The 23,936-nt window shown below is 39.8% G+C and overlaps 3 protein-coding genes across 9 annotated transcripts in view; 1 reads left to right on the top strand and 2 right to left on the bottom strand.

The window, feature by feature from the left end:
• Positions 1-149: 149 nt before the first annotated feature.
• On the bottom strand, positions 150-4,471 carry ubfd1 (ubiquitin family domain containing 1). 2 transcript variants are annotated; one of them, XM_054759395.1, is made up of 7 exons: positions 4,327-4,471; positions 3,418-3,684; positions 3,143-3,351; positions 1,864-1,929; positions 1,689-1,794; positions 1,503-1,585; positions 150-617 (listed from the first exon to the last, which is right to left on the bottom strand). In XM_054759395.1, exons 1-7 carry the CDS (start codon positions 4,340-4,342, stop codon positions 507-509), a joined length of 858 nt encoding a protein of 285 aa, XP_054615370.1. In that variant the 5' UTR covers positions 4,343-4,471; the 3' UTR covers positions 150-506. The 2 variants fall into 2 exon arrangements, with proteins under 2 accessions (XP_054615370.1, XP_054615371.1); XM_054759396.1 differs by lacking the exon at positions 4,327-4,471 and adding an exon at positions 3,865-4,143.
• On the top strand, positions 3,070-23,394 carry LOC129171067 (UNC93-like protein MFSD11). Of its 3 annotated transcripts, none has more exons than XM_054759387.1 (16): positions 3,070-3,419; positions 3,501-6,064; positions 7,791-7,846; positions 7,962-8,028; positions 8,098-8,177; positions 9,356-9,452; positions 12,373-12,431; positions 12,545-12,716; positions 13,390-13,439; positions 13,518-13,583; positions 13,663-13,788; positions 13,889-14,063; positions 14,550-14,685; positions 14,902-15,985; positions 18,080-18,253; positions 22,531-23,394. In XM_054759387.1, exons 3-14 carry the CDS (start codon positions 7,816-7,818, stop codon positions 15,049-15,051), a joined length of 1,209 nt encoding a protein of 402 aa, XP_054615362.1. In that variant the 5' UTR covers positions 3,070-3,419; positions 3,501-6,064; positions 7,791-7,815; the 3' UTR covers positions 15,052-15,985; positions 18,080-18,253; positions 22,531-23,394. The 3 variants fall into 3 exon arrangements, with proteins under 3 accessions (XP_054615362.1, XP_054615360.1, XP_054615361.1); XM_054759385.1 differs by having other exon boundaries at positions 3,074-3,419; positions 7,921-8,028; positions 22,531-23,389; XM_054759386.1 differs by having other exon boundaries at positions 3,076-3,419; positions 7,921-8,028; positions 12,545-12,689; positions 22,531-23,388.
• kdm8 (lysine (K)-specific demethylase 8) overlaps positions 14,536-23,936 on the bottom strand; it is a 224,356-nt gene continuing 214,955 nt past the window's right edge. For 2 of the 4 annotated variants that reach the window (XM_054759383.1, XM_054759382.1), the window contains 6 exons: positions 22,468-22,932; positions 22,217-22,389; positions 20,331-20,463; positions 20,185-20,253; positions 19,540-19,689; positions 14,536-18,388 (listed from right to left, as the gene is read on the bottom strand). In XM_054759383.1, coding sequence (XP_054615358.1) covers positions 17,972-18,388; positions 19,540-19,689; positions 20,185-20,253; positions 20,331-20,463; positions 22,217-22,389; positions 22,468-22,923 — 1,398 coding nt within the window. In that variant the 5' untranslated portion in view covers positions 22,924-22,932 and the 3' untranslated portion in view covers positions 14,536-17,971. Of the gene's footprint in view, positions 18,389-19,539; positions 19,690-20,184; positions 20,254-20,330; positions 20,464-22,216; positions 22,390-22,467; positions 22,933-23,259; positions 23,480-23,936 lie in introns of those variants that run through there. The other 2 variants (XM_054759384.1, XM_054759381.1) reach the window with 2 other exon arrangements.

The raw sequence follows: 23,936 nt of genomic DNA, 5'->3' as shown, positions 1-23,936 counted from the left end.
TTTCCAATAAATATGAAGTAACTTAACTATAATTGTGGAACACACCGTATATTATTGGATCATTTTACATTTTTACCTGTTTTGAATACTAATATGTCCTTAATTAGATAAACTTGAACTCTGGTAAAACGTCAGTAAGACCAAAGAACATGGTCATCATTTCATTAAATAACTTTTATTTCTTTAAGAATAACAGAAGAAAAGCGTTAGCAATTTCTGTACAATTGTTTCACTGTGAGTTTTCCCTTGGATTGGATGTGTTGAAACCCACCAATGATCACTGGGGGCGGGGCTGAGAAATGTTTAGTTGCCACATAGTGCATGTTAACCCTTTAAAAAAAAAAAAAAAAAGTCCACAGGCGTCAGTCAAGTTTCCTTCAGATAGATTCCGAGAAAGAAGTCTCCTTGAAGTGTCCTGTTGACTCTACCGCTCTCGCTTCCATGATTGCAGCGCTTCTGTGTCCCAGTTCATTGTCAAAAAAAACAAAACAAAATGAAGAGGCACATTAGAAATACTGCCATTTTCCCAGGACTGTGTCTTTGATTGCATCGACGAACTGTGCAGGCACCCAATAGACCCAATACTGAGACGCTTCCGTAGGACCCAACTGGAACGCCTGGGAACCATACAAAAATATATCATAAATGCATTTGTATATCATTATACTATTATATTAATAATACAACAGATGAGGATTAACTTCACTAAATCATTCTGCTACGTTTTTTTTGTTGTGACGTTTTTTGTTGTTGTGACGATAACCACAGAACAGGAAATGTACACTTATCACAATGCCAGGCAATACTGTTAAAAAGCACTTTCCATCTGCCTCCATTATGCATCATCAAAAGGGTACGTAGTTTGACTTCTAGCCTCGGGTTTTGCTTTAAAACAGTTTTACATAGCCAGCTAACTTCTTTTTACGCTTGCACGCCAGGCAAGACTGTTAAAAAGCGCAATGCATGAGGTCGGCCAGGCTCATTTTCCTCTTCCTTTGACGCTCCGCCTCCATCACGCATCCTCGAAAGGTGAGTAGTTTTACTTTATTCTAGTTTAATTCCAGCGCTCAACTTATTTTTACACTTGTATGGATGAAAATGACAAACATTGCCTGTACAATTTGGACTGGATGAATTCTATTCCCATTGTTTCCGATGAGACAAACACTTTTTACGTAGTCAAAAAAAAGAAAAAAAAGAGGTTTTCTGCTTAAAATGAAGTCCCCAATGTGACACTGATGGTGCAGAGATAAGATGATGGTGCAGAGATAAGATCATGCATCAGATAGAATTGTCTTCTTCCCCTCGCATAACATGACACTTTATGTAAGAGCTTCACGTGGCGCTCAAGAAGACAAAGGCGCTCACATTTCCCACTCGATTTGAAAGCCTGAAGCGGCAGAGCGTGGCCTCCCGTTGCCCTCATCCGACCGTCCTATCAATGCAGCATTTATGGCCACTCCAACAATTTGGCGGCGGCGGTAGCGAGCGCGCTCACTTACCATCATGTGATAGTCCTCGTGCTCTTCAATGGGCTCGGACACCACATTCTTAATGGAGCCCATCGGGACCTTCTCTGTCCTCTCTGCACGCACACACACACACACACACACACACACACACACACAGACGTGACGGTGACATCACTGTCAGTCAGAGGCGTGGACGCGAGCAAGACGGCGTCCCACCTTTAGTGCCGATCCACAGCTGATCCTGCTCCAGTTTGAACGTGAGTCTTACTTTCCCCCCGGACTTGTTGTACATTCCGGATAAAGGCACTGTCGGTAGTCGCTCCTGTGTGGAGACACGTCGGTCGGTCAGTCTCGTTAAACACGGACACGACAAAACTGCAAAAACACTCACTTTTGTTCCTTTGATAGCCGGCATGACGTCCTCTGGTTTACCTTTATCCAACACCTTCCTGTGTTGCTGAAATAACACATACGTGTCAGAGCATGATAGCACATATTGCGTGCATGTTCTAAGGCTGCATGAGTACTACCACAACTAGGCGAGCTGCGGTTCTTTGACACTGTGAAGCAAAAACCGGGCTGCGTGGCATTTTTCCAACATAAGGAGCCTGAACACACCTCCAAGATGACAAGTGCAAACGGAGTGTGTGTCTTTTGCTTTTTCTTGGAATTTTTTGTTTTTTATTTTTATTATTTTTTGCAACACGTAAAAAAAAAAGTTCACTTATTGCTCGTAATTTTTTAGGAGAATGAGCAGAGCTAGCCCAAAAGTGGTGAAAATTCTTCCAATGCTACCCACCAGCGCCCCCATGCTGTCAGACTGGAGTACTGCAATTGGAAAAATTGAAACGATCGGCTTTGCACGCTTTTTTACAACGGAGTATTAGGGCCACATTAAAAAATAAAATCCGGAGATTTCGGGAATAAAGTCATACATTTACAAGAATAGTCGTAAATTTATGCCAAAAAGTCATACATTTACAAGAAAAAAATCATAAATTTACAAGAAAAGTCATACATTTACAAGAAAAAGTCATGAATTTACAAGAAAAAAATCATAAATTTACAAGAAAAGTCATACATTTACAAGAATAGTCGTAAATTTATGAAAAAAGGTCGTACATATACAAGAAAAAAGCCGTAAATTTACAAAAAAGGTCAAATTTACAATAGTCATAAATTTAGGAGAAGAGTCATACATTTACAAGAATAGTTGTAAATTTATGAAAAAAGGCATACATTTATTTTTAAAAAGACGTTTACAAGAACACACTGGTAAATTTACGACTTTTTTTTCTCATAAAAGTTTTCACAAGTCGTACGTTAACGAGAATAAATTTGGAAATTTCCAAGAAAAACAGGCGTAAATTTACAAAAAAGTCGTACATTTCCGAGAAGAAAATTCGGAAATCTACAACTTTTTTTGTACAATGTCGTAATTCGTAAAAGAGTCGTAAATAGTCGTACGTTTTTTTTTCTATCGTAAATTTACGACTTTATACTCGAAATCTTAGATCATTTTTTTTCCAATGTGGCCCTGATACTCGTACTTTTCGTCGTACTTTTTTGCTGTACCTTTGAGTGGAAAAACCATTCCAGTGTAAAGTGATATGCGTGTAAATGTTATTTTTACGCCTTGCTAGTAGACGTTTTAGCATACTATTTCCTACCTTTTGTCTGCATAGAGGCTCCTTCTTGTTTTCCTCCGCTTTCACTTCCTGCTGCATGACCTCTTTGGGCGTGCTGACAGCCAGCACGTCGTTGATGGTGGAGCCCACCACCATGATCTTCGCACCGCTCGTGACCTTTATCTCCCGTAGCGTCTTGTCCTCCGGAAGCAAGCCTTTGTACATCACCTTCTGCATGGCCGGCGGAAGACCTGCCAAGAGGAAGATTTAGATTCTGTAGGGATGGCGGGTGCGAGACGGCGGAGGGGATTCCTCACCGGTGAGCGCGTGGATCCTCTCCTTCAGCTTGGCGCCGGTGCTATCCAGGGGGATCTTCAGGTCGTATTTGATCTTGTTCCAGATGATCTTCAAGTCCACTGTCTCGCCTTCCTCCTCCACGTCGTCTCCGTTGCTAATGCTAGAAGAGTCCTGAGTGGCGGCGTGTCCCGCGTCGGACGTGGACTCCGAGTCGCCCTTGTCGGCGGAGTCACCCAGAGGTGCGTCTTCTTTTGGCTTTACGTCTGTTTGCATTATAACTTCACTTCCTGTTAGGAAAGACATGTCATATTTCACCTAAATCAGCCGGGGTAGGCTCCAGCCTCACCCACAAACCTAATGAGGACAGGCGCTATAGGCAATGAATTAATATATAAGTTTCGGCATTTTACATGTTTATTGTAATTTACTTATGTCTCTAGCTATATCTCCCTTTCATTAGCACTTACTCGTTTGTTTGCTCTATCATCGGTGTCAGTGCTTCGTTTATTAGCAGCTGAAACAAAAAAGGTTGTTTTTTTTTAGCCTAAACGCAAATATGACACAGCATCTAGCACTGTCGATTTCCCTCACTGCTAACTTACTGAATGTTACCACTCAGAAGGGTTGTCATTTTAAGTTGACTTCACGCTAATAAGCCCCTAACTGTCGTTTTAGCCCCCCCTTACAGCACAGATCAATATTTGGACTGGTTAGCAGTAATTGACGTTAGCTAGCCTCTAACCTAACCTGCTGGTGAGGGAAACGTGTTAACTTAAACCTTACGAGGAGTGGTGGATTTGTTAAAGACACGGCCTTAACAGCGCCCGGTGTTGCCGCGTCTGCGTGCAGCCTGCTTTAATTCATCGCCAGGGACGAAAGTTGGTGTAACGGAATGAAGGAAATGTGTCTAAATTCTGCTCTATACCCACCATCCTGGGCCGCCATGATGATTGTGTACAATCAGTAGCAACGTTCCATCGAGCCGAAGAGCGCGACAAGAGAGCAAGATGGTTCCGCTTCCTTCGGAAAGGTAAACGTCGCCCACATCGGATTATTACGTGTTATCAAACTGGGAGGTGAATAACACACACCTGTACGTTAGGTCACGGCTGCAAATACACGCCTTTATTTAAATGCTCGATTGCTAGTGAAAAACGAACGTTATGGAGAAAGTGTGTTTGCGCACAGGAAAATTGCAACCCAAAAAGTTGTTTCTTTCGTTCCATCTTAAGTTGTACGTCACTGTGGTGGAGTAAATTGGAGTTTTAACTCGAATGTTAATAATATGAACTCTCCGAGCTTGCCTTATTCCCGTCAATATTACAATGGCGGAACAGAGTGGCAGGGAATGATCTTGTTTAGTAGATGTTCTTTGTTTCTGTAGCATGAAAGCCAAGCACCGAAAGGTGGCACTTTCCTTAATTGCCATTGGTTAGCGAGTTCTTCTTCGCATGTGTTTAAGAGCGAGACTATAGGTTAACGCCATATTGCCAACGTGTGGACTAACTGTGTTTTACACCTTGACATTTTTTTGAATTTGCCTTTTTCTTGGGATGAGAAAAACATTTGCAAAACAACTCGCTCATCATATTGTTATTAAACTGAAACAGCGTTACTTTAAATCACAACATAATTATGGCTTATGGCTTAGTTTTGGTGCACGTTAATCATATTTTATCATTTTAAAAACAGATCAAAACAGTTACAGAAATACGTTAAAATAAATTTACTGCCGTTACTGAAATTCACTGGGGTTTGAAAAACATATATTTTGACTTTTTAAAGTCGTTTTAAAAATTTGAACTTGCAATTTTATTTTTAAAGTATGCTTTCTTTTAAAGTTATTTTTGCACCACAATTCATAAATATGTTGAGAAAATGTGTGATTATTAAAGAACTCCTGGTTTGAAACCTAAATCGCATTTTCCTTTTTGGCAGTACACAATAGACCCCTCTTAAAAAGTAACTTTTAAAGTCAAGTAGTAACATTTTGTCATTTTAAATCAGCTACTTTAAGTGGCTTTTTACATCTGTACTTTAGTTGTGCTTGACTGAAATGTCCGCAAGGTAACTCTACTTTCATTTGGGTACAATAGATATACATCTAAAAAAGCATGTTGCAAATAATAAGTAGCTTTTAAAACATATAATAGTAAAGGTGGTATTCTTAAAACTACAGGTATTTATCACTATAGAACAAGTGTGCTTTGAAGTTTGTATGTTCCACTTTTTACCGATAGATGGCAGCAGCACAGCGCTACCTCAATGAATGGTTCCAACTATTGCGGAAAGAAGAAGAGCAAAGGCAGGAAGTAAGCGGACCAAAAAAAAGAGGGGAAAAAAAAGTCAAAACAAAACAAAACCTAACGCAACCGGAAATAATAAAAGCTGGTAATTAAAGTCACAAGTTGTCATGCATAGGTTGTGCGGCAGCGAGAGGAAGCGCCTCACAATGCTGCTCTTACCGCCGTCTACTGTATTCTCGAGATAACTTGTACAAGTTTCTTTTTTGAAGTGGAGAAGAGTGCAAGAGTTTGTTATGTAGCAAAGTGAGCGCCACACAAAAAAAGCATCATCATGGCTGACTGGAGGACTTTCAATGTTGTTATTTTGGGCGTCGGATTCTTGTTCATCTTTACAGCCTTCACCACATGTGGGAACGTAGAGGTAAGTTTCCATTGTTTTTACCTTTTATTATGTCTTTTGCTGGAACTTAGTTGTTAGGCGAGAGGGCAAATGTCCAAATTGTTACTATAATTTTCTTTTAATTGCTATTTATATATGTGTTTGATTACAATGTTAAATATTTTTGTATTTAAAAAGTTTAATTATTTGTTGATATATTACAAATGATAACTTTATTATGTTTCAAAATATATTGTGTAATTGAAAAGAAAAACAAATTTAAAGGTATTTTTAAGCAGTATAATCTTGATGTGGTACTCTGTATAAAAGTTTTAGAACCAAAATTTATATATAGAAATATGACTTATATGCAACACATTCTTATTGTTTTATTCTCGTATTGCAAGAGTGTGATGACAATTTAAATTGTATTTGTATTGTTCTTTTACAATGACAATACATTCTTGAATAGTAATATAGGCAATATATTAATTTTAGTTTTTACCCAATTCTAAAAATAAATATTATTATTATTATTATTATTATTATTATTATTATTATTATTTCACCGTGTTTTTTGTTGTTGTCCTGTTACTCCATTTTTCAACTAATTCACACCATTCAAGCATCAAATCGGTCAGCTCGTTCAGGAATACTATGCCACCGTGTCAGTTTTTTTCAAAAAATTTCCCAGATTTTCCCAAACTCCAAAAATTCCAAAAAATGTTCCCATTGTAAATAACTCGGCCGTTTTTCAAACTTCCACCATTCGCACATTTCTCAACCGATATCAGCCATTCCAACATGAAACCATTCCAATATTCAGGGCTTTCAAACTGACCATTTTCCGATCCTAACTTTTCCTGACATTCCCACTTTTCCTTTGATCTTAATAACAACTTTCCTTTGATGTTAATTAGCTACTTCAAAATTTTTCAACCAATTCTAACAATTCCAACATCAAATTGTTCAGTACAATCCAGACATTAAGGCTACATATTTTTCACATAAAAAAAAAAAATCCCAAAATTCCCTCTTTTCCAGAAAACTAATTACCTCTTAAGGAATGCTACTACTTCTAAATTTCTGAAGTAGTAGTAGTAAATAAGTTATAAGTAGTAAACCGATTCATCTCATTCCAAAATCAACTCATTCAACTAAGTCAGGACATTTGTGCTATTATCCACACTACAAAAATTCCCACCTTTCACGACATGCCCGTTTTTTTTTTTTTAAAGGCTGAATGCCTTTGATCTAGTTAGATCAAAGGCATTCAGCAACTACTTCTCACATTTCTCAACAGATTCCAACCGTTCCAACGTTAACATGGACACTTTCCTGCTCATTTTTGTTTTATCCTCCCTGATCAGGCTCATGAATTCACACGCAATGTCACCAGACATTGCAATCATTTAGTTATTAATAATAATATGCATTTTAATATGGAATATTTATTTTTGAAATAAAATTATTATTATTTTAACTTCCTAACAATTATTTTTAAAGTATTTATTATTATAATTATTTTTTTTTTTATTATTAGTATTATTGGTAGTATTTTTTAAAAACAAATAATTACTATGTGACTGTGCAACATACACCAATATGTTGTTATGAAACTACAGTGTGCAGAAGTGTGGGGGGAGGTCGACCAATGAAGAGTGTCATGTGAAGCTCGTGCTTTCAATTTTCTACACAAGACAAATGAGTTCTGCTCCGGGACATAGGACTTGACGCGTATGACCCCCCTTTTTTTCTTTATTGTTAGCAAACTGTGGTGAAAAGTCTGCAGAATGACACTTTCACAGGAAGCGGATACCACAGGTGGGTCATACTCCAAATGAGGTGGTATTAAAAATAATGATTCTGGAATGTTAATAGTCTTTCTTCTTCTCCAGTCTGGGAATCATCTACGGCGTCTTCTCATTTTCTAATCTAGTGGCGCCGGCGGTGGTGGCGATGCTGGGGCCGAAGATGACCATGTTTGTGAGCGGGCTGCTTTACAGGTACTTGTCATGTATGCAGCTATGATGCCGAGTGAGACTCGATCAATCCATCGCTGATCTTGTGTCTAGTGGCTACGTCGCCGTCTTCATCGAGCCATCCACGTGGGCCTTCTACTTGACGTCTGTGCTGATTGGCGTCGGTGCGGCGAGTAAGTTCTCGTATCGTCCCATACGTACTGTACTTTTAACAACACTACCGTTAATTCCGGTGTATAAGATGCTACTTGTTTCTTAAACTTGCGGCTTATACAGCGGTGCGGCTAAATTCTAATCTTGTGACATCTCTTTTACTTCAGAACAAATACTAATTCTTTAAATACTGTGCCGCTCGCGAGTGAGTGAGGAAATGGTAGCGCTTTCTTTGGCAGGGGCAAATCGTGAGCCATCAGTGCACTCACAACGAGCTTGTCCACCCATTGGAAATCAGAGGAGGTCATCAATATAACTGTCTGACACTAAACCCATCACACAGCAACTTAACACTCAAAAGGTGTACCTGACAAATATACAAACATGTACCAATATGAGTTTAAAATAGAAAAAAAACTAACTCAAAGTTTTCCCATAGTGCATTGCTTCTGAGCAACACATTCATTGGCGTGCTGTAATGACGTCAGCCTCCCTCTGAGCTCCTCTGGCTCCTTCTGGTGGACAGAGACAGCATTGCAGCACCATCCACCATTTTCTATGCTGCTTGTCCTCCAATGAAATGCTTTGCTCAAATGAAATGCATGATGGGGAAAAAATTAAAATTTCTATTTTAACTTGCATTGGTACATGTTTGTATATTTCGGAGGTATACCTTTTGAGTGTTAAGTTACTGTGTGATGAGTTTAGTGTTCTTTGTAAGATGACACCGTGAGTCAAACTGTTATATTGAGTAATGACCTTCAGCGATTTCCAACAAGCTCGCTGTGAGTTTTTTCATAGCTCATGATTGGCTCCTGTCAAAGCGCTACCTGTTCCTCACGGACTCGTGCACTCCACGATATGCCATTTTACGACGTGGACACGTGGGGCTTATACACCGGTGCTGCTTATGAGTCTTACATTTTTGGTAATAATTGCAGTAATTTGGAGACGCACAGCAATCGACACACAAGATGTGATCATTAAAAATGTAAATATGAGGCAAGATTCCACATTCAATTCTGCGTAACGCTCACATCCATGGATCACATTTGAGTGGGATGCAGCGGATTAATAACAGGCCGCCTCTGCACGTGTCCAGAAAGATGAAACATGACCGGGTGGGATGTGTGTGTGTGTGGGGTCACATTTATACAGATCAAAAAACATTTTCAAATAATATTTTTCTCTCTTCCAGTGCTGTGGACGGCTCAAGGACTTTTCCTGGTGGAGAACTCTGAGGCTGCCACCATCAACAGGAACACGGGGATGTTCTGGGCTCTGTTACAGTGCAGGTAGCGGCCAACGGCATTTACAGAGAATATATCATAATAATACAGAAGAACATATCATGTAAGAATGCTCACTTTGATTGGGAACAACAGTTAGGTTTTTCCCCAGAGAAAATAATGGAAATAAAATACCTTTTGCCATCATAAAACAATTTTCAGCTTAATTGACGGTAATGTAAAAAGAAGTTATACAAGTAACCGTAATCATTCGTAAACCTTCAAATCAATTTCAGCTGCGGTTGTGGTTGGCATTTTCCTATGTGGCTTCTTATCACTGATAGCCTCATGGAATTGTGTACACCAAAATGTGTCCAAAATGTGGCACGGGGGCCATTTTTGGCCCACAGATTTTTTTTTGGGCCCCACGGCACATTCTAAAAATATAATTTAACAAGACAACTAAAAAAAAAAAACCCCAGCAAAAATGAAAAATCAGCAGTATTTTATTTTTATTTTACAAGTACAAGAATAAAGTCAAAATATTGAAAGAAAAAAGTGGTATTGTAAAGACAAAAAGTTGTAATTTTATGAGAGCATCCTAATGAGGAAAAATAACATCAATTTAGCAGCATAAAGTTGAAATATTCAAGAACATTTTTTTTTAAGTCACAATATGAAAAACAAACAAAACAACGAATAAAGTTGTATTTTTTGGAAAATTAGGTTACGGAAAAAGTTAGAATGTTACGAGAATAAAGTCTAAATATGATGGGAATAAAGTCATAATTTACGAGAATAAAATTTATAAAAACAAAGTTGAAATAGTTGGAAAATAAAAAAAAAACAACAGAAATGGAAAAAAACAGCTAGAATTTTCAGAGAATAAAGTCAAAATATGGAGAGAAAAAAAGTTGCAAATGTTACGAGAATAAACTGGCAATACTATGAGGAAAAATAATGTCATTTTTAGTAGCATAGAGTTGAAATATTTAAGAAAAATAATATAAAAAAAAGTCATAACATTATGAGAAACAAAACAAAATAAAATAGTAATTTTTGGAAAGAGTAGTTGGGGAAGAAGTTATGGGAATAAAGTCATAATATTACGCAAATAACATTTACACAGATTGTTTAAAAAGAAAGTTGAAATATTTAGAACAGGCAGCAGCTGTACCATTACACCACAGTGATTTTACGCAATATTGGATCTTGTCATTTGCGTTCATATTGTCACATATTTGCTCTCATTTCTAATCAGAGTTGTCATCAATTGTCCTTCATAGGCTAGTCTGCCGCCCTAGTGGCCATTCCTGTCACACCATGTGTCATTAGTGGGTTCATGACAGCAGAATTGCGCCACCTGTGTTTATTAGCAGATGCTACTATGGCACATGATGTCAAGATGTGTTCAACTGACACCTTTTCTTCTTCTTGTTGGGTTAGCTTTGCTGATTGCTCTAAAGGGAGCGCTTTAATTAAAGGTCAACGCTGGCGAAGTTTTGAGTTATTGAATGCACGCAACAAATTCCTGATTTGGACTGCGTCGTCTCGCTGCAAGCACGGATTAGTCTCACTGCCAGCGCATCATCTGATAATCAGAGATTTATCTGATGGCCTCTTAAAATGTCAGGGAAAAATGCAGAAAATCAGCCATGATTGTTTCCCAAAAGCACTCAAATGTCGTCCTATGTGCAAAAAACAGAGAGGAAATTGACTTTAATCTTAAAAAAAAAAAAAAAATCTTAAATATGACCAAAAATATCAGATATTTTTAGTAATATGTGTGTGTATCTGTACAATGGTGTGAGTGTTTGCTCCTTTCTGATTTTTTTATTTTTTTGCATGTTTGTCACACTTACCTCACTCATCTTTGCAGAATTGTTGTAATTCAGTCACATTGGAGGGTTTTCCAGGAGGAAGTGTCTTTTTAAGGTCATGCCACAGCATCTCAATCGGATTCAAGTCAGGACTTTGACTAGACCACTCCAAAGTCTACATTTTGTTTTTCTTCAGCCATTCCGAGGTGGACTTGTTGGTGTGTTTTGGATCATTGTCCTGCTGCACAACCCAAGTTGGTTTCAGCTTGAGGTCAACAACAGATGGCCGAACATTCTCCTTCAGGATTTTTTGGTAGACAGCAGAATTCATGGTGCCATTTATCACAGCAAGTCTTCCAGCTCCTAAAGCTGCAAAACAGCCCCAGACCATCACACTACCACCACCATATTTTACTGTTGATATGTTCTTTTTCTGAAAAGCGGCGTTACTTTTACGCCAGATGTAATCGGACACACACCTTCCAAAAAGTTCAACTTTTGTCTCTTCAGACCACAGAGTATTTTCCCCAAAAGTCTCGTTGATCATCAATTTGTTTTCTGGCAAAATTCAGACAAGCCTTAATGTTCCTTTAGTTCAGTGCAGGCCGTTTTTGCCCAGTATCTTTCTTATGGTGGAGTCATGAACACTGACCTTAACTGATGCAAGTGAGGCCTGCAGTTCTTTGGATGTTGTTGTGGGGTCTTTTGTGACCTCTTGGATGAGTCGTTGCTGTGCTCTTGGGGTCATTTTGGTTGGCCGGCCACTCCTGGGAAGGTTCACCACCGTTCCATGTTTCGCCATTTGTGGATAATGGCTCTCACTGTGGTTCGCTGGAGTCCCAAAGCTTTAGAAATGAAGAAAAGAAGAAAAGAATCACTTTTTCCACACACGGCCATGGAGGTTTGGATTTTTTTTCTCCCTTCATAATAAAACATTTCATTTAAAAACTGCATTTTGTGTTCAGTTGTGTTGTCATTGACTAACATTTACATTTGTTTGATGATCTGAAACATTAAAGTGTGACAAACATGCAAAAAAAAAAAAGAAATCAGGAAAGGGGCAAAGACTTTTTCACACCACTGTATATTCAATTTGTGCATTTTTATTAGCAGTATTTTTCTGAACGTCGTCTAGTTCACCCATTCCTTTGTACTTACATTTCCAGCATGTTGTTTGGCAATCTGTACATTTACCTGGACTGGAATGGAAGAACAGAAATACCAGGTATGGTTTAAAAAAAAAAAAGAAGTACCATAATGACTGTAAGAGAGGAGCATGATAATAAAAGTCCAAATATGTTGTTAACTCTTCCACCATCTGTTGATTTTCTATGTCAGACAGCAGCAGGAGGAAGATTTTCCTGTCGCTGGTGGTGGCCTCTGTGGTGGGGACGCTGTGCTTCCTGGTGCTGAGGAGGAGTCCTCCTCAAGAGGAGATGCTGTCGGAGGAGGAGGGACAGTCGCTTCTCTCTGCCCGCATGGTGTCAGTGGACCTCCTCTCCATAATTATGCACGTTACATCTTCATTCGTATGGTTTATGGCGGTTTATGTCCTTTTTGCAGCAGATGACTAAAAACAGCAAAGCATTCCGGTTATTCAGAAGTCTTGCGCTTTTGCAGCGCAGTCCCAAAAGCGGTAGCGTTCCTGTCACTTAGCGTTTGTGCAGTAGGTCCCTAAAAACAGCAACGCACTCATGCTAGGATCATTGACTTGCGTTTTTGCAGTAGGCCTTTTAAAAACAGCAGAACACACCTGTCATTAATATGATCTTTGACTACCGTTTTTTGCAGTAGATTCCTAAAAACAGCAAAACACTCATATCGTGGATCTATGACTCAGGTTTTTAACAGTCAACACAATCAGCAGAAAACCTCTGTCTTACTGACGATCATTGACTTTTTAATATATATTGTATATCCACAAAAACAGCAGAGTTGTACTGTTAGGTAGCATATATTTGACTAGCGTTTTTGCAGTGGATACTTAAAAACAGCAGAACAATCCTGTCACGTAGAGGACCTTTTGGCTAGTGTCTTTGCATTAGGTCCTTAAAAACAGCAGTGTTCTGTCATACAGAGGATCTTTGACCAGCATTTTTGCAGTAGGTGCTTAAAAACAGCAGTGATCCTGTCACAGAGTCCACTGTATTTTATTAAAATTGTTGTTTTTGTGGCTTGTTTAGGTACAAGCACAGAGCAAACATGGCCCTGCAGGAGGTCAAGGCAGACTTCAGTAAGTTTAAATTTGCACAAAGACAAAACTAATATACTGTAAGACAGAATAAACCTCACAGCGTGCGTTCCTCCTCAGAGACCATGCTGCAGCTGGTGAAGACTAAGAGCATCCTCCTCCTGAGTCCCTGCATGGCCTACAGCGGTGAGTGGGCCGCACGCAACGCACCAAGCTCCGCCTCCAGCTGTGACTTCTCTGCAACCTGAGCTTGTCTTCCTCACAGGCCTGGAGCTCTCCTTCTACAGCGGAGTGTACGGTACATGCATCGGAGCCACCGCGCAGTTCGGAGAGGCGGCAAAAGGCCTCATTGGGATCTCCGGCATCGTGGTGGGAGTGGGTGAAATCATCGGTAGGCTTAATCCCGCCCACCAGTCGCCAAGGTGTCATCAACACTCCTATGAGTGTGTGTTTATTTTTTTTATTTTACTTTTCTCCTTCTCGTTCACCAGGCGGAGGCTTGTTTGGATTGGTGTGCAAGAACAATCGCTTCCGACGTACCTCGGTGGTTTTCCTGGGAATGGTCGTTCATTTTGTGGCCTTCTATCTCATCTTCCTCAACATTCCCGATGATGCTCCGGTTGTGTTCAACACCGTCACACAGAAGAGCTCTTTTCTCACGCCAAGGTATGGATAGATAGCACATGTGCCACCTGTAATACCAGATAGCAGACGTGGAGTCTGTAAAGTCGCCAAATATTAGATTACTAGCAGATGTGGCATCTCTAAAGCTGACAAACAGATAGTGGACGTGGCATCTGTAAAGCTGCTAACACTAGCTATTTGGCACACATGCCATCAGTCAAGCTGATAAACATTAGATCCATAGCAGATGTGGCATCTGTAACGCTGCTAGACATAAGATAGGTTAGCCGAATATTATTTAACATTATTTTTTTGTACAAAAAAGGAAGACCTTACCCCTAATGTATGCCTGGTACTGAGGAAAAAAGATGGCTAGATAATTTTTTTTCCATTGTATTGAATATACTAATGGGGGGGGGGGGGAGGATTTTTACGTTGGTCTCTAAACTTTTAATCAACATTTTTCACCTTTTGGCCTCATAGTTTGTGCGCTAATGTCGTCTAATAACTGATGTGATTGTCCTGCAGCGTGTCCATCGCCCTGCTGTGCAGCTTCCTGCTCGGCCTGGGAGACAGCTGCTTCAACACGCAGCTCTACAGCATCTTAGGATGCGTCTACACGGAGCAGAGCACGCCCGCCTTCGCCATCTTCAAATTCATCCAGGTAATCCCAAATTGGCAATTGTCAAGCGTTGTTAGCGTAAGGAAGGAAGGAAGGGGGCGGAGGCGTTGCCTTGTGAAGTGTGAAATGAATTCACTTTTAAACAAACGAAAAGCCACTTTTATGTACATGCAAACATCATTGAGTGGACGCTTTACTGAATTAAAAAGTCGTATTGTCAATGTTAATGATGAATTAAAAACTGCACCCCGTCCTCAGTCTGTTTTCGCAGCAGTGGCATTCTTCTACAGTGGCGACGTGATGCTCATGTGGCAGCTCCTCCTCATGGTCATCCTGGGCTTCAGCGGCACGCTCTGCTTCTTTGTGGCGGAGCGCGTGTACAACTTCTCTGCAGAGCCACTGGAATGACTGGATTTGTATTTTTTTTTACAGAACCCGTGCAGCTTTGCCTTGTTAGCCAATGCACTTGAACTATGCGCTCCAAAATGTAATTTTTTATCATTATCACTGCCACCATTATCACCAAGCAGGTACTTTGCATATTTGCTAATGGCGTGACACCACCCACACTGTGATCAGTGTTCATTAACACTACTCTCGCTTTCTAACATTTACTACCAGCCGCCAGCTTGTTTTTGGAAATATTTTTAATGCATTTCAAACTGTCACTTCCTGGCTTTTATAGGGTTTTTTTGTTGTTTTTTTCCTGTTTGATAAAATATCTCTCAGAATAAGAGCGCTGGACAATCTCTGTTTTGTGGTCTAGACACATTTTTTTATGCTGAGTCTTAACGTTTGAAAACACACAGATCCGTGTATATATAAAACCACTGCTAACTAGCCGACATCATTTTTGGAAAAAAATAATAAAGCGAATTGTTTGTTATAATGCACTTCCTCCATTCATTTTGACGCTCCAACGTCGTGCCACAATGAAATTCTGCCCCCTAGTGGCTGTGAGCAGAATAGCGGATGACAGCACAATATGATTAAAAGCTCGGTAAGTCATCTTTATTCAAAATAATTATTTAAAAAAATATATACATGTACATATCTAACTTAAAAAAGCAGAGAGCTTCCGTCAAAGATATTTTTGTTACTGATTACTTAGCATTTTGTCATGTTAAAGTTGAAAAAGCCACGAATTTTTCTTTGTGCTTTTTTTCAGCATTAATGGCGGAATGGTCAATGCTAGCACATAGTAACGCTAGGGTTAGCGTGTTTGATGTTTTTGTGGCATGTTTTTTTTCGCTAAATAAAGCTCTTAATTATGTTTTATTATATTTTTAAATGATGCAGGTGTATCTAATGCCACCGTCGAGTGGAGGAAAAGACTTCCAAGGTGAGTCAAGGGTACAGCTTCAGCAAAAGAACATTTGTGTTTCAATGTCTCCAAGATAACTTTATGCCATATTTAAAGACGTGCACTTAAGTATCACAAAACAAGAGGAATGTTAATGAATTTGCCCCAGAGTCGCTGCAAAGGCATCAAGGCCATTAATCAAAAAGGCAGAGGATGCAGGAGGACAAGAAGTAAGGGAGGGGAGTGCACATTACTTGTTTGGTAATTGAGTATTGATCACTTCATAAGGAGAGTAAGCAGATTTGTGCCACCTTAAGTCAATTGTGCGACTTACTGAAGCTCACGCTGGGCGTCATGGCTGCAGTCACCGTTCACACAAGAACCTGTCTAATGCACATTTTTGTAAGGCACAGTGCCGTGTTTTTTCGAATAAAACACACCCAGGACAGTCAAACTACTGCAGGGGCGTTCATGTTGCCTTTCAGGTCTGTTTTGCTGTTTTTTTCCTTCTGCTATAGCTAAGGTAACATTGATTATAGTTGTTTTTTTGGTACTATTTCACCCTTTCACTATTTCTATCGTTTATGTAAATATATTTAATAATATATGCATTCATTCATTCATATCTAGGATGTCTAGTGTTCCCTTTTTTTAAAGCAGTATATTTATACAAATTTACAAAATTAATATGTATAGATAAAATATACATGAATGTATTTCATATATATTTATTTTATAGATTTATGAATATTTATTTATTTTTCTAAAAAATGGCCCCCATTTTTTTCTATTTTCTTAAAAATAGATGAACCAGAATGCCACACAGCAGAGAGCAGACCTCACCAAGACTGATACTGTTTCCGTTCAATACTGTAGGTGGCAGTAATGCTCATGATCTCACAGCACACTATATCTTATACAAACACACACACACGGCTCCACCTACTGGATCTGGTGGGTCAGTGCACCACTTGATCCCCACTTCGGCATTGTCTAGTGTTTAATTTGCACCTTTATCTGGATTTGCACCAAATTGATGTGTTTGATTATGTTAATTGGTTCATGTTCCAGCGTTCTACAATGTTGGGTGAAAACCACTGATGTAATTCCATGAATGATCAATAGAACTCAGAACTGCACTGTTGTGAGGTGGAGATGACATTGTGAAAATGACCATAATTGGTCATGAGGCATTTGCAAAAAGTGAGTAAAAAATATGAAAAGCAAAAGTCTCATCACTAGATTTGTTGCTAGTTGCTTTTTTTTTTTTTTTTTTTTTTTTAAATAAAAAAGGAGGTGTATGACTTCTTGAATGTATGGGAAGCACTATAACTAATCAAATGGTGTACAGCAATGTCTAACTCTCGTGTAATCTAATGGATGCGGCCAGTGGTGACATTGTTATGGCTGTTAAATGTCCTGTCCGCTTCCATTAAATCCAATCACACTCGACGTTGATTTCCCCGAACGCCGCCACTCGATCATCAAAATGCACTCATCACACAGGATGGACTTCAGTGGTTTCCTGCTGGTGGAAGTTCTAATTAGCCATGGCTCGGTTCACCAGAGGTCTCAGTGTGTTTGTCTCAGAAACTCAGTGAAAGCATTCACAAAGTGTGTTTGTGCGCGCCCTGGGAGATGCTTCATTTGTTACTCCTCAGCTGCGCCCCTCTTTAACCAGAACCATGTTTAGAACAGCACCGCGGTCCCTGCAGCTCGCTCGCCTCGTTTGCATGAATTATGGAAATAGCCCACCTGAGGATATTTGTGGGATTAAAAGGTTGAGAGTACAATTGAACACACACACACAAAAAAGAACAAAATCCATCGAGTTGAAATAGAAGAACACTTTTAACTGCTGGTTTGTTTTTTTTCTTTTCATTTCTTGCTCCGCCTTCGTGGGTTGACACACAATAGATGTTTTTGCAATCATCAGCAGTGCAATTAAACTCATCATCCAACGGCGTGCGCTCATTGTTCACGGATCAGAGGTCCGCAGCGCTTGCGCTTGTACTGACATTCACCTCAATTATCCCCGCCTTTGCTCCCAATTCTAATCAGGGCCGTGATTGATTCCAATCCATGACTGGCAAGAGCGCAGCTTAACCAGATGTTTTTCTTTGTATTTTTCAGGACCACCAGAAGCTGACGGAGAAGCTCTGCTCCAAAGATCGCACGTAATGCCAATGCTGGACTGGGATGAAGAGCACGTCTCCGGGATGAAGCACACACTCCTGGTACGGAGCCTTGGCGAACTCCGGGAAAAGCTCTGTGTCGGGGTCCTCCACATCCACCTGCCACAAGGGGGTCAGTGCCAAAATGTATTTTCAAAGCGCGTCTAAACCTTACCTGGCTGGTGTTGTGAAGGAGCTTAGAGGGATGCGGATAGAGCTTGTCCGAGTCTTTTGGGGAGTACAAGCGGATGTATTTGCGTCCAACCACCTGAAGGTGACACGAGGAAAAGATGCCTCAATGAAGTGTGGAAAACAATCTTTCACTACTGTTCGTAGGTGCTGTATATAGTGACTGCTCCAGTGAACGCCTCTATTCAATTAACAGAGTCGCCCATAGTCACCGGGTGTGGTCTACAAACGCAAATGACCGCCGGGGTCTCTAATTAGCACCGCAGCTGTGGCTGTAGGCAACCTCTCTTCTTAAGATGGCAGTAGCTACATTTGAAGTATCATGAGTGGTCAGCATCCACCAGCTTTACTATTAAATGAAAAAGTAATAAAAAATAAAAAAAGAACTCCTCCTTACTTTTATCCTTATGGTTGGAAGGGGTGTTGCAAAGGAGGGAGAGACATGCTTACTAGGAGGAAGCCTCAATTATGACAACACTAAACTGCTTAGTTATCACTGTCCATTTCATAGGAGCAGATCCTTGCTCATGGCCATCTTTACACTTCATTATGGCCACGGTGTTTGAGTGGCTAGGATCAGCAAAAAAAAACAAAACTGGATGTCTCAACACTCGTGTTTCTCCTTGCCTAATTTTACTTAACTTTTCACTTTCCTTTTCTTTGAAGCACTGAATTTGAAGAGTCTACCTCATGCTTGTGAGACATAATGAGAGGAAAAAATGTAACTAAAAAGATCAAAAGTGACGTTCTCTGTGTCTGGACGCATGACTATGTATTCTTCCACCATGTACACAGAACTAGTCATTTTTCTTTTTGCATGTTTTAATATATTTGTACATTTTTACAAATATCTTAATATGTTGGATATGAATAATTTATGGGAGTACATGGCAACATGAGGACCACTACAAAATGCCAACATCTGGCTACATTCCACCACATTCATAGACTTTTACCAAACGTAAGCATCATTATTTTTTTAATGATAGCCAAGATCTCCAGCATAACCCTGTGACCCTAGTGAGGATAAGCGGCATAGAGAGTGGATGGATGGATAGCCAAAACCCTAAACTGGCAAATGTTGTTGCGGTGGAGGGGGTCAATGGTTATTTCAGTATTTTTCAGTTTGTTTTTCCTTTTTCCCTATCAGTAATCTGCCCAGACTCCAAAGGGTGGATTTTAAAAAGCCAAGCGCCCCCTCCCCGCTGCCTCTCTTGTTGCCAAGGTTACCTGTGCCAGGAAGTTCTGCTGGGGGTCCTGGTGGAGGGGAGACACGGTGCCCGCAGGCCCGAACCACGCGTTCACAGTCACGTCATCTTCGTCTCCATCACCCAGGCAGCAGTAATCAGGGAGACGGATGTCGTCCTTCAACTCCGGTATCTATGGCAACAACATTTCTTTTGGATGATATCTACCATTTTAAGGATGAACATGAGGAACAGGAAGAACTTGTATTATTCAGATGAACATTTGTTGGTTGGGGTTCAACAATTGGGACCGTAATTGAAAAAGAACGATGCCAACTTCAATTAAATCCTGAATAAAATGGAATTTGGGATGGCGAACACAAAGCATCGTTACTAATCAGTCAATTATTAGCTTGACTAGCTGCCCTTTTGGAAAAGGTCGACGTGGACAACACACAAACTCCACAGTGAAATGGAAGTCTACAAAAATCAATAGTGGAGTGGAAAATACATCTTAATCGTTATTTGTATTTATTATTATTTTTTTATTTGGTTATCGCTGACATTATATAAAAATATTTATTTAAAAATAGATTTTTAATCATTTGGCCATCAGAAAATATACAAATACTATTTATTTATTATGATTTTTGTCACTATTTTCTTCACTTTTACTGCCTGAGCTTACCTGCTCAAACAGCTGATGCTGAGCTAGATAGCCACAGATGGTTGTCGCCCCCTCCTGTGAGGTGTCACTCTGCACAAAAAAAAACCATCCAAAGAATGCCAGTGTTGTGAAATTCCATTTACAGCATACGTAAATTAGTGACTAACCGTTTTTGAAACATATCTGTCGATGAATTCACTGAGCGTCATCAGCGTTTGGGACCACTCCTCATCTGTGTACCTGGAGCCCACCTCCACGGGGACGGTCCGACAGCCCGCCACGGCCCTCAAGTAGTCTACACTTTGGCCAAAAAGAACTTTAGATTTGCATGTGCCAGTGCCTCATGATTTTATTCCCCTGCCTGAGATCAGTTTACACTCAGTGGTGCTCTTGAAAGCAATGAAAGAGAAAAGTGCAGAGCAGCAGCTGACTGTCCGCTATGGAAATGGTCTGTTAGACGTCCTTCACATCTAGACTCATGCAGCTTTTCTGTCCACTCAGTCGGATAAGTGCACTTAGCTGCTCGACAAGTGCAAATCAGCTTGATTACACGAGTGTTTAACAATGCTGGAGGGCGAATAACTGCTGGACATGGAGACAAACTGTCTGCACTTTTACTTGTTGTTATTATTACAACACGACCTGTACTTGTGGCAAGGAGTCTTATTTACAATGTGCAACTTTTATTTACTGGTTTTGATATGAACCATGTGAGACATTCGACAGGTTGAATGGCAAGTGCATAGAGCAAATAAATTATATAAAAAAATAAAACAAATACATTAAATTAAAAAAAAAAAGGAAATTAGCCCTGCATAAATGATAATTTGAGGTATTCTTTCAAATATTTTCCAGTTATATTTGAAAGCAAATGGACACATTGTAATTAATTATTTAAATAATACAGACACAAACATTTTAAATATAATTATTATATATGATTAAAAAATAAAGGTGACCAAAAAATAATCACCAAAAACTCACACACCTATGAAAAATGTTATCTAAATTAATTAAATACAGTGTTCTGTACTCGCTCTGTCATGGTTCACCTTTCACAGAATTTTGTTTTTGTGCTACTTTTTTTTATTACAGCGTATGAACGCTGTTACAGGAGGAGCCTGGCCCTTTAAGAAGAATTGTATTATGGGAAGATGTGTCTTGCTCTTCCGGCTTTCCTCTGTCTGCACCACCCATTGTTTTCTGCGTCCTGATTGGCTGTAGACCATTGTCAATCAATCTCCTTTGTGCCGACCTGCCACATCTCCTGTGTCATCGCTAGCTTGCTTGCTAGCTTGTAAATTAATCTTCGGTTTTTCTGCAACAATATGTTTTAACAAGGATACAAAAACGCTACAGTACAGCGGAACGGCGCCAGGGCGAAAAGGCACGTTCACAGGAGTGAAACATGCGTGAGTGACTTAGTAATTTCTTGTGTTGATCATTAAAATTCAAACAAAGGTTTGAACTTTTTGGAGAGTGTTTAAACAAGAGAGGAATGTGAGAAAATGTTATTGCCTGTTTGAGAAAAGTGTATAACGTGTATGGTAAGGGGTCTTACAGCCTTAAAACTTATAATTGTTAAAAAAATGTTAAATACAGTTGGCTATTTCATGGATTTCACTTATTGCGGCTATTTTAAGAACCTATCCCCGCGATAAACGAGGGAACACTGTACTGTAATATAAAGTATATTACAGTATGAGTTATCAGAATATTCGATACTGTATATTGGGCTGGAATCTGCAATGTCAGTCTATCTTTAATCTGGATTTCCTCCAGATTCCACATTTAGGAGCCATTTCAAATTTCTCACTGTCAATCCTATTGTGTTTAAGTGGGATCTTATGACATTTTTCTTCCAAACAGTGCATCTGCACATTCTGAGTACCGGTACTTATTTAAATTCATTATTTTACTTATTTTTTACTTAATACAGCTACACTTACAACACACAAAATGCAATTTCTCATTCTATTCCAGTGTATGTTTGCCAATAAAATCGGTGTATAGTGTAAAAATGTAGAAAGAAATGAATGATAAAAACCCAAACCTCCAGGGGTGCTCATTGAGAGCAGGCCAGTGTTCAATGGTCCCCTCTAAGACCACCGCTTTGAGGGGAAGCAGGTAGTTGTTCTTGAAGCTCTCCAGAGACGGACATTTAACTCTGGGAACTGCCACATCTACTCGGATCAGTGGGACATCTGGACATGCCATCTTAATTCTCTGTTGAAATAGAATCTTATTGAGGTGTTATTTGGTCAAACATGCAAAGTGCACACGAGAGAAAACCACAACACTGACCTTGGCCTCTGGAACTTCTCTTCCAACCTCATTTTTGGTGTCTTTGCTGACTTCCTTCTGTAGAATCTGGACCAGAACTTGCAGCCTGTCGTCCATGATGGCCGCACCCATGAGGAGACCCATGTCACAGGTGCGGATAGCCTGTAGGAGGTCCTGCTCTGAGGGCTCCTCTCGACAGAGGCCGCACACCTTGAAGAGGCAGCCGTAGGAGTACACCCTTCTCCACTCCTTGTCCACGTGGCGCCAAGTCCCCGTGTTGAGCTTCTCCCAGGAGATGTCCAGGATGATCTGAGCATTAAGCAGGCGACTGGTGGAGCTAGTGTCTGTGTAGAGCTGCTGCCTGGACCGCCTCAGCATGTCCACAACGCTCGCCTCCACCTTGTCACTAAAGTGCAGCAGGAAGTGGTCCTCGTCGGTCGGAAGAAGAGCAGCGATCTTTGACCACAGGACGGCCATGGAGGAGGACTGTGGAGCAGAAAGGTAAGGTGAGCAATGACACACCTGATGGCACAATGAAAGGTGCATTAACATATTCTTCACATGTGTATCATAAATTTACACTGAACAAGTTAGGTTTTAATTATGAATTGTTGAGGGTTTGCTGATATACGTTGGTATACGAAGGTTGTCACTAACAGTGGAATAAAGATCAGGGTTTTGAATTTAATAAAATATATCATCCTCCAACCAGAAATGCCATTAGACAGTACCTCTGATATCCTGATTAAACTGTACATTTGTCCCAATAATAGTGAATGTATCCATGCACAACACACACAATGTTATGTTTACCTTTTAAAAGCGCCACTGTGTTCCGATTTGCGTGAACGACGGCCGTTGCGAAAAGAGCCTGAAAATAGTACATACAATAAATTATATAAAATATAAAAGTGTCCGTTTAAATATTTTTATAATTAACGGTGGGGTTAGAGCACAAAAACTATTCTTGAACGAGCCAGATACGTAACATTAAGAGCTCTAGCAGCGACTAACTCTGCTTTGGGTGCGTCGACATAAACAAACCGGGCGGAAACTGTGACTTGTCAAATATTTGTTCCGCCGTGAGTTCCAAGTTGCTATAACAGAAAAATATTGCTTCCCTGTTCAGATGAATGACTATTTAATGAAAAAAAAAATCGAATTGAGTTCAGCAATTGTATTTAATATATTTTAAACAATCTTAAATGTTGTAAGGGTCCAAAAGGGTACAGTTTTTAGTCTTGTTAACATGCTCTCTGTGTGAGTGCCTCGACTAACTCAACTTGTTGGATTGAGAGAAACAGTGGACAGCTAATACATATAATAGCAAAATTAATGATACATGCAGTACAGTTACACCTTCAGCCTTATAGATTTTGTATTCGCTCAAATGTTCAAAAAGGTAAATAGCTTTTATTTACACATATGCACACAAATTATAGAGTGTAAATGAAGATTGTTACACACACATTTAGTTTTCCCCTTTTCCG

Source organism: Dunckerocampus dactyliophorus, chromosome 18, assembly GCF_027744805.1.
Source record: "Dunckerocampus dactyliophorus isolate RoL2022-P2 chromosome 18, RoL_Ddac_1.1, whole genome shotgun sequence".
NCBI classification, from domain to species: Eukaryota; Metazoa; Chordata; class Actinopteri; order Syngnathiformes; family Syngnathidae; genus Dunckerocampus; species Dunckerocampus dactyliophorus.
This window is presented reverse-complemented; position numbering and strand designations above follow the sequence as displayed.

What these genes read in the sequence shown, in the direction of transcription:
- ubfd1 (XM_054759395.1), bottom strand. An exon ending in AGCCTCTATGCAGACAAAAG is followed by an intron (nt 1,930 to 3,142) that starts GTAGGAAATAGT and finishes GTGTTATTTCAG; the next exon opens with CAACACAGGAAGGTGTTGGA. An exon ending in GCTGTGGATCGGCACTAAAG is followed by an intron (nt 1,586 to 1,688) that starts GTGGGACGCCGT and finishes GTGTGCGTGCAG; the next exon opens with AGAGGACAGAGAAGGTCCCG.
- LOC129171067 (XM_054759385.1), top strand. Translation starts at nt 5,975, where the DNA reads ATGGCTGACTGGAGGACTTTCAATGTTGTTATTTTGGGCGTCGGATTC. An exon ending in CCACATGTGGGAACGTAGAG is followed by an intron (nt 6,065 to 7,790) that starts GTAAGTTTCCAT and finishes CTTTATTGTTAG; the next exon opens with CAAACTGTGGTGAAAAGTCT. An exon ending in GATTGGCGTCGGTGCGGCGA is followed by an intron (nt 8,178 to 9,355) that starts GTAAGTTCTCGT and finishes TCTCTCTTCCAG; the next exon opens with TGCTGTGGACGGCTCAAGGA.